Source organism: Lynx canadensis, chromosome A2 (genome assembly GCF_007474595.2).
Source record: "Lynx canadensis isolate LIC74 chromosome A2, mLynCan4.pri.v2, whole genome shotgun sequence".
In the NCBI taxonomy this organism is placed as follows: domain Eukaryota; kingdom Metazoa; phylum Chordata; class Mammalia; order Carnivora; family Felidae; genus Lynx; species Lynx canadensis.
The window spans coordinates 9,536,054-9,545,899 of NC_044304.2; the positions used below are offsets into that span (position 1 = coordinate 9,536,054).

Consider the following 9,846-nt stretch of genomic DNA (forward strand, 5'->3'; position numbering starts at 1 on the left):
TCGGAGTATATGGGGATACCTGAATGTGGATCCCTGGTGGGAGTCTCAGCGAGCGTCCGTTTCCTGCTGGGTGTGCCTGTGTACCTGATGTGCGTGCATGTGAGGGAACAGGGGAGCTCCATGTAAGCATCTCTAGGTGATGAGGGGACCCCCCCACCTGTGTATAACTTTTGAGTTTAAGTTTACCTTCTGTATGTGGCCTGTGTATCTGGCCTGTGTGCATGCCTATGCCAGATGGTCAGAGGTACACGTGTCCCCAAATATCCCTGTATTTACTGTGTCCTTATGGACCCCTGCGCCCTGGGGACCTGTCTGGGGTTTTTTTTGTGTGGGTATGACTGTTGGTTTTATGAATTCTAGCATGCCTCTGCCCTTTGTACATGAGTCATTGCGCATATATTTGTGTGTCTGTGAACTTTGTGTGTCTGTGTGTGTCCCTGAGACTGTGTGTGCCTGGCATATCTCTATAGATGTGTTCTATTCTGTGTGTATATCCATGTGTGTTGGGGTATTGTGTTTCCAGGTGTTCCCATGACTGCACCTGGTGGGTGGGGAGGTATGTTGGTTCTCTGTGTATCCCTGTATGTCTGTGTATCTTGTGTGTGTTCTGTGGCCATCCCTTCGAGGTGAGTCTGTGTATGTGCCCGTTTGGTATTCTCTGTGCATGCCCCTGGGCTCCTCTCTACCTATATTTCAGTTCTGAACAATCCTGTCCTGTGGAAGCGATGTGTCTGTATTTTGCATGTGTCTGTGTGCTCCCTGGGCCTATTTGTGTAGCTCAGTTTTATGGACATCCTCGCGTGGCCGGTGCCCCGGTGTCCCCGCGTGTCCTGACATCCCCTCCTGCGGGTATGTGTGTCTGGAAACCCCTTGCACACCCTTCCCTGTGTTTGTGGTCCGCGTGCCTTTGTGCGCGTGTGCTCCCCGTGCGCCTTTGAGGTCTACGTGCGTCTGGGTCCCTGCGTGTGCCCGCTCGCGCCCCCGTGTCCCCCGCGCGGGCCCCGGGAGCTGCGTCCTGACGCCCCATGGGTATCCCGCGTGCGTCCCGGTGCGCCTGGCGGGAGGCCTCGGGGCACACACGGTCGCCGCCGGACCCACCGCCCGGCAAGGCGCGGGGAGGAGGGAGGGGGCGGCGGCAGCGGCGGGGAGCGCGGGCACGTCACCGAGACAGACAGGCGGGCGGGCGGGAGGCGGCGGCCGCGGGTTCGAGCCGGCGCCGGAGCCCCGCGGCCCCCTCCCCCGGCCCGCGGCCTGGGGGGGCCCCCCGCCGCCCAGCCCGGGAGCCGCCGAAATGCAATTTCCCGTGCAGGCGCCTCGGCTCAGGGGGCTTTTCCGGGCGGGTTTGGAAAGAAGAGGGGCGACGCGGCCGCGGCCCAAAACGAGGTGAGCGCGGGCGCCAGGCGGGCGGGGGCGCCGCCCGCGGGGAGGGGGCGCGGCGGGGCGGGGCGGCGGCGGAACCCGGCTGCGGCCCCCTCGCGCACCTGCTCGCGGCCCGGGGGCCGGCGCCCTGGCCTCTGCAGCCCGGCCCTCCATTGTTGCGGAGGCTGGAGAAGGGGGGCGGGGAGGCCCCGGCGGCATCTCTGCATCTCGCCTTCCCCGAGAAGGGGAGCCGGGGAGACCAGACGCCCTATAGAGGACAGGCCCTCAAGTACCCGAGGCTGGGCCGCCGAGGGGGAGGGCAGGCCGAGATGCCCCCGCCGGGAGGGGCTGCATGATGGGGGGCGTAGGGGCAGCGGTGCCTGGGCCGCCCGACACCTGACCACGGGGAGGCCCCGGGGCCGGGCGGTGGCGAGCTTTGTTCTTGGGGGCGCAGAGCGGGTGGGGGCCTCCGATATCCAGGGCTGGGAGAAGCTCAGGTCCGGCGCACGCGTTCGGGGAGGCTCCCCCGGCCAAGTTCACGGGCGCGCGGGCCTGCGCGGGCCCTGCGGAGACCGATCCAGGCGCGATTCGGGCGGCGGGGGGGGGGGGGGGGGGCATAGGGCCTGGCTGTGGCCATGGCCCCGCGGCTGCAGCGGCGCCGCCTGCAGGAGCCCCGGCGCCCTCCGCGGGCTCCCCGCCGGCCTGTCATTACCTGCGGAGGCTGCAGGGTATTTACTGGGGCCAAGGTTTACTAACAGGAACACGCCCTCCGAAACTGGCCGAAGAAGGGAAAAATGGCCCAGAATCCCACTGCCGGGGAGCCTTTTTAAAGCGACAGGACCCCTTTCACAGGGACTTCGCCCTGGTGGGCATGCTGAGGGTGGGGGGATGAAGGCCTCTTATTGGCTGATAGGAGCTGAGAAGTGCCCCCCATCTCCTTTCCCACCCATCCCCCTGCCCTGGACTACTCACAGATACATTTAGGGAGCCACAGTTAGATATTCCCAAATCCCCGATGAAGTCTCCCAATCCACACGTTATACGTGGACATACATCATCCCCATTGTTACTCCCATCACCTGCGGGAACAGTCATCCGCACACTCGCACACACAGTCACTCACGATAACACTGCCACGTGGGCACACACATCACCCGCGATGACGAGGACGCGCAGGGCTGACAGCTGGAAAACATTGCTACGCTGAAAAATGCAGCCATCGCCGACGGTGGCCGCAGTGTAGGCACCGCCTTACCTAAAACGTGGACATTCACACAGTTCTCTACTGCACGCGCACACACACCCGGGTGCTCAGTGTTGCACGGGCACCCGCAGGCTGTCACCCAGGGTAACCATGACTACCGCAAATACTTAAACCCCCCCCCCCCCATGTACTGATAGATACCACCATCCATGAGCACTGGAGCAGACACACGTACACGATGTAGACATCCACGTGCCAGCCCAAGCAAGGATCTGCAGTCCCCCAGATGACTGGACACACACACACACACAGCTGGTATGAGGCCTGTGTGGACGCTGACATCAGGCCATCATAATCGTGACGTACACACGTACAGATCCCCAGTAACACAGCTGCACATGAGGACACACGGTGGCCCATGGTAAGACTGACCTCCTAGACCCCCATTATGACACCGTCACCCACAGACAGATGGGAACCCTTCAGCAGTACCTACACCTATAGTCACCTACCCTAACACTTGATTATACACCTCGACACCTACGGTACCAACACACAGACAGAATAACACACGTGCAATGGCCCACAGACCCACGGGAAAATGACAGAGGGACAAGCAGAAATCTACAGTCACCTGGATGTAAAGCCAACACTTGTTTATTGAGCATCTGTTATGTACCGGGCACTGTTCTAGCACTGGGATGCAAGAGATCAAAATCCCTGTCCTCCTGGAGCTGACATCTTAGTGAGGGCGGTCGGGGGGCACCATGATCAGATGACACACAGACTACAGTCACCCCCAGTGACACTGACAGACGACAGACACCCACACACGCTGGCTCACACGTCGACCTGCAGTTACTCACAATTAGCCTGACACACACCCACAGTCATACTGACATCCACACACAAACAGAAGCCCACGGGAGTGCCGACACTTGTGCCGACACAAAGACACCACTGGCGTAGACAGCCACCCACTACAGCACACGCCCACCTGGATATACAGACACCCACAGAACCCCCCGAATAGCCCAGCAGAGTAGGTAGGAGCCCAAGCCCACTGCAGACCCCCAGTTACAGGTCCACTGGTAGCTGCTGCCCGAGTTTTGGCAGGCACAGTCCACCCTGACCCAGACCCAGGGTCACCCTGCACCATGAACCTCACTAGAAGTGTCTGAATTTCCCATCGACCTGCCTAGGCCCCTCCCCCTCCCCCCCCCCCACCCCCACCCTAGCCGCGGAGAAGCTGGACCCTTCCACCTCCTCCATCTCTGGCCCCGTATCTGGGATAGAAGCCCAGGGTCCGAGCCCACTGGCTGCCCCCAGGTCTTGATGGGACAGATGAGCCCCTTGGCTGAGGACCCTGTGTGAAAGGGCGGGCAGGTGGAGAGGAAGCCATGGGGAGGGCAGGTGGGAACCTGAGAGATCATGGAGGTATCAGGGAGATGAGCGGTCCCCTTCCCCCCAGTCTACACAGCCTGGGCCATCGATGGGACTCCACTTGGGGACCTCCAAGTGCACTTTTGCTACACACTCCATAATGGGCTCTGTCGGCCAGGCCCTGACCAGCTCCTCCTGCACGTGCCCCACCAGGGTCTATCCACACACACAAGGGCACACACACAGGGACACGTGCACACTGGAGCAAATACGGGGTCATGCAACCAGGAACACTCGCATGGACATACACAGAGGGGCGCACAAAGACGTGCAGGCTGCCAGACACCCTCTGGAAGCCCTGTACCTCTGACCTCGTGCCCCTGGCCCCTGTTCTTCAGCTTGACAGACCTGCCTCCTTCCGTCTCTACCCATCTGGTTCTGTTGGGACCTCTCACCTCCAACTCTGACCCCCAGACCCATGCCAGCTGCCTTGCCTTGCTGCCTTGCCCTCCTGGAGCTCAGGGTGAGGGTGGGTGTGGGGGCAGGTCAGTGTGGTTTTGGGATGGCTCCCCTCACCCATCACTCCCAACCCCCTGCCTAGACAGATCCTCCCAGTTGGGATGGGAGCTGGAGGGGGGTAGGGGTGCTGTCCCAAGGACTAAGGAACAGGAAGAGGGAGAATGAGGGCTAAAATGGCCCTGAAAAGTCCTCCTTCCTTGCATCAGGGTCTGGGGTTGGGGTAGGAAACAGCCCCCCATCTTCACTCTGCTGGGCTTCAAAGTCAGATAGGGGGATGCCTGGGTGGCTCAGTCCATTGAACTCAGTCCATTTTTTTTTTAACGTTTTACTTATTTTTGAAAGAGAGAGAGAGAGACAGAATATGAGCGGGGGAGGGGTGGGGGGCAGGGAGGGGGTCGGGGGACACAAAAACTGTGAAGCAGGCTCCAGGCTTTGAGCTGTCAGCACAGAGCCAGACAACGGGGCTCAAACTCACTAACCATGAGATCATGACCTCAGCTGAAGTCGGACACTTAACTTTCTGAGCCACCCAGACGTCCCTGAGCATCTGACTCTTGATTTCCGCTCAGGTCATGATCCCAAGGTTGGGAGATGGAGCCCTGTGTTGGGCTCTGTGCTGGGCGTGGAGGCTGCTTAAGATTATCTCTTTCTCCCTCTGCCCCTCTCCCCCGTGCAAGCTTGCTCTCTCTCTCTCTCTCTCTCTCTCTCTGTAAAAAAAAAAAAAAAAAAAAAAAAAAAAAAATCAGATGGAAGCCCAGTTGGCCCTTCAGAAAGCCGTAGGACGCTTGATGGGAGGAACGGTCAGCTTCCGCTCTCCCACCTCCGCAAGGGCCCCAAGTCCAGAGAGTGAGATGCAGACAGAGCAGAGCCATCCCTCACCAAGGGCCAGACCCAGACTTGGAGGGGATAGGCTAACAGATCAGATGTAAAGAGGCAGACACACACAGGCAGACCCAGACAGCAACAGACAGGAGCACACACAGAGCAGGAGATCCAGACAAATACTGGCCCATGAGGGGCACAGTCAGACCCAGACAGACACCAAAGGCAAGGGCAGAAGCCTGCACTGACCACCATAGACAGAGAGACAGGCAGACCCAGGGTAAGCCCCAGGCAACCCCTCCTCCATAGGGCCTATAGGGGCTTTGGGTTTCCTCCTGCCCCTTCCTTTGGCTGGAAACCCTGCCTTCCTACCTGGGCTCTGACCCTCCGGACCAGGCACCCTCTGATGGTCCTTGTCTTGGAGACAACTTCTTTAGGGACTTCCCTCTTTGGTAGGTCAAGGTCAGAGCCCTCAAGGAATCAAGTCAGAGAGGAGACACAGAAGGAAAAGGGTGTCTTGAGGAGTCTCCCCACCATTGTGCCCAGTACCTTATGCCAGCTGACCCCTCATTCTAGCTCCATAGTCATCGTCACAAACAAAGCTTCTGAGGAACCTGGGTGAGTTCTGTTCCAAACTCTTAGAGCCTCACCATCCTCATCGATAAAATGGGTATCCTAATAATAGTGGTGTAGGTAAAGCATTATTATTATAAACTTCCCTTCCTGAACCATGCTTCTCCCCCATAGTTTTAGGCATTCTGTTCTTTAGGACCTTGATTTTCACTGCAGGAGACCCCACATGGCTCTCTCAGAAGGACCTAGATATCCTGAGCCTGGTAAAGGGGGGCCCTCAAACTATCCCCAGAATGGGGCCCTTTTGGCTGGATTGATGGGTGGTGGGGGAGGGCTCCCTACTCTGAACTCCAGTCTGGTGTGGGAACGTGGCTGGATCCCTGGCCAAGGTCAAGAATGTGGGCTCTAGGGAAGGGGCTTCATGAAGTAGGGGAATTTCACAGGAGCGAGCATTTTCCAGGATCCCCTCCCAGGGCTTCCTGTTTGGGGACAGGTCCTACAGGGGCAGAACTTAAGGACCGTGGGCTTCAAGGGGGTGGCCTTGGGGCCTCTGTAGGGACGGGGTTATGGGGGTCTAGGCAGGCTGACTTTAGAGGCGGGACTGAGGGGTGGGGCTTAGTGGCCTTGGGTGCTCCTGAAGCTGGAATATGGGGGTGCCAGAAGGGGTGGGTTCAGAGGGCGGGGTGTGGAGGCAGGGCTTAGAGGATATGGGCTTTTTGAAGATGGGCTTTGAAGGTGGTTTTATGAGGGATGACTTTGGGGGTGGGCTTTAGAGGACGGGTCCCGGAACTGGCCGTAGGAGTGTGGGCTTTCAGAGTCAGGCTTTAGGGAGGGGCCGGGGTGGGTGCAAGGGTCTCTGGGGGCTGGCTCTGGGTAGGGATCTGGGGACCTGGCTTGGAGAGTTGTGCTGGCTCAGTCCACCTTTGACAAGGGGCGTTTTGGGGTTAACTTAAGCTCAGCACACTTGGGATCCCTGACCCCCTCAGTATTTCCCAGTAAACTGAGAAGGGACTGGAGATTTGAAGGCCTCTCCCCAGGCAGTCCCCAGACCCCGGTTGGAGGTGGCTTTTCCTGAGACTGTGCATGGAGGGTTGGGGTGGGGGACCTTGAGGGGGTGGGAGCCCAAATCTGTGGGCCCCTGGAGGGAGGGACTGGGAATGGGGAGGGGGCAGCATCTTGGTGCAGTTGGGAGTCTGAGCAGGGATCTGACTGATGCCTATTTTGAAGCCCCAGGGTGAGCGACCCTGTACCCCCACATCAAGGGGGCAGATGGCCAGGGGGGTCTCTCCTCTAGTCCTCAGGATTCTCCGCTGTCAGGTGGACCAAGTGGCCCTACTGCTAGCCCCAAATTTGCAAAGAGGAACAACCCCCTGGGGTTGTTGTGATTCATCAACAATCTTGCCTTGCGGGGAACACAGTGAAGCTCACAGAAGGTATTACATTGTATTAAAATGACTTGTTTATCGCTGTTGCATCAATGTCCTGGGGCAATAACCGTCTGGCAGCCAGACCTCTTGGGGCCACTAGGAATCCCTCCTTTGCCTCTCACTAGCAGTGGGTGCCCTTTGGCCTCAGTCTCCCAACTGACAAATACTCTGCACCTTCCAGGACCGTTTTGAGGATGATTTGAGTAGATGCGCCGAGAAACAAGCCCACCGCCCAGTATTGCTGCCTCTGTGTAGCAAAGCCTACGTAAATATCTACAGTTATTATTTATATTTATCTTGTGCTTTTTCCAGGTCCTGGAGCAGACAGGTCCTGCTTGCTGAATTACTGAGTTAATAGGTCCCTCACCCCCTCCAGTCTCTCCTGCCCCGACCCCACTGTCCAGTCCTGCGCCCCCTGGAGAAGTTGCCAAGGGTTTGGGGGAACATTCAACCTGTCGGTGAGTTTGGGCAGCTCAGGCAAACCATCGACCGTTGAGTGGACCCCGAGGCCTGGAACTGCCATCCACCCATCATGACCCCTGCCTTCTATATCTGGAGGGCCGGGGTAGCTCCCAGATCCAGCCTGGGCATCCCCTCCTTTAGGCCACAGCGAAGGTCACAATCAACATTCATTGTTGTCGGTGGGTTGTGAGGACGGAGGCCAGACCCACCGAGGGATGAATGTCACTGTGGCTGGGCCGGACACAGCCTGAGGGGAAGGGACTAGGGGACAAGACCCACTCACGCGATGCCCTGACCTCAGCTCCTCACCCCTTGGGGAGGGCTGGCATCTGGGATCCTTATGGACACAGGCCTGATTTGGGGAATAAATCCAGGGGAGTGGGGGGGAGTTGGGAGGCACCTGGAAAACCTTTCTGACGGGATAGCCCTGTTCCCAGAGGACTCAGGACTAGGATTTCTTGAACGAGTCAGTCAACCAATGAATGGGGCGGGCAGGCAGCAGAGCCCCTCTTCTCTGTGTCTAGGTCCTGGGCCCAGCACCCACAGACCTCTGCTTTACCTGTGGTTGCCCCTTAGCACCTTGGTGCCTGCTCATCCCTTCATCTGCCGAGTCTCTGCCCCACCTGGGTACCTCTTGAGGGTCTCATTTGAGGGAGTGGGTGGGGATTGAGGTGCTGGGGGGACCCCCCTCCATTAACCCAGCCTGTGCCTCTGCTGCCCCCATAATGTTTTCTCACTTCCTGTCCACCCCAGGGCCAGCACCTAGCCTTAGGGGCTATGGTAACTGGATGGGGGAGACTGGCTTTTGTGTTGTCTTTGTGAAGTATGGGCAGGTGGCCTCATACCTCAGGGTGTTCATCCATGAAAGTGGTTCCACTGAAATAGGTGTGAAAGCTCCCTGAGGGACTCCCGGAGCTGGGGGTCTTGATCCTTGGCCTTCCCCATGAACCAGGCACCATCCCCCTTGCAGAGACAGCCGAGCATCAGCAGCTCCCCACCTTCCCCAAAGAGCCCAGGGGCACCCGGCCCCTCCCCCAGCCCAGGGGAAGGAAGACACAAGTTACTAAGTTACTGACTACATCGGTGCTTGTCTTTGGGGTGGGGCTTCCCCCTCCCCTCCCCGTCTCCCTGTGGGGCAGGACTGGCTGGCCTCACAGGCCTCCAAGAGGGGTAGGCAGGGGTAGCCCTCCCCATGCCCCTCTGTGTGGGGGGTGGCTCCCAACTGTGGGTGCCCCCTGCAGCCTGTGTCCTGTCACTCCCCATCACCCCCAGCCCACCTAGAGACCATGTATCCCCTGGCAGGTGCCTTTATGGGGGAGCGGCAGCAAGCCCCCCTGTGACAATAAGGAACCTCCCATGGCCTGCTCCTCCCCCTTCACACTCCCTTGGAGGTATAAGGAGGGAACTGACAGCCCAGACTCCTAGGCTCCACAGAGGGGAAGGGAGGGGCAGAGGACGGGTTAGAAAGCGGAGCTCTGGGCAGGCAAGGCTGCTTCTCTCTGCCCCTCTACCTGGCACACACGCTGCCCAGCTATGGGAACCTTCAACCTGTGGACGGATTACCTGGGTCTGGCACGCCTGGTCGGGGCTCTGCGTGGGGAAGGGGAGCCTGAGACCAGGCTGGATCCCCAGCCACAGCCAGCTCCAGGACCTGGGGGTCAGAGGCCCAGCCCGGAATCTTCAGCAGCTCCTGAACGCCTGTGCTCTTTCTGCAAACACAACGGCGAGTCCCGGGCCATCTACCAGTCCCACGTGCTCAAGGATGAGGCCGGCCGGGTGCTGTGTCCCATCCTTCGTGACTACGTGTGCCCTCAGTGCGGCGCTACGCGTGAGCGTGCCCACACGCGTCGTTTCTGCCCGCTCACTGGCCAGGGCTACACCTCCGTCTACAGCTATACCACCCGCAACTCAGCTGGCAAGAGGGTATCCCGGCCTGATAAGGCGAGGATGCAGGACTCGGGGCATCGCAGAGGAGGAGCGGCAGGCGCGGGAGCGGCAGGCGCGGGAGCGGCGGCGGCGGCCTGTGCAGGTGGCTGGGGAGACCCGCTGTGGAGGGGACCTGCCCCAGGCTGTGGCTGAGTCCTTCGGGGCCTCTAT

General features: G+C 59.4%; 1 protein-coding gene across 1 annotated transcript; it reads left to right on the forward strand.

Annotated features, from left to right (window-relative positions):
* The first annotated feature begins 1,292 nt into the window (after positions 1-1,292).
* On the forward strand, positions 1,293-9,831 carry NANOS3 (nanos C2HC-type zinc finger 3). Its single transcript, XM_032591361.1, has 2 exons — positions 1,293-1,383; positions 7,600-9,831. Exon 2 carries the CDS (start codon positions 9,283-9,285, stop codon positions 9,826-9,828), a length of 546 nt encoding a protein of 181 aa, XP_032447252.1. The 5' UTR covers positions 1,293-1,383; positions 7,600-9,282; the 3' UTR covers positions 9,829-9,831.
* Positions 9,832-9,846: the final 15 nt, after the last annotated feature.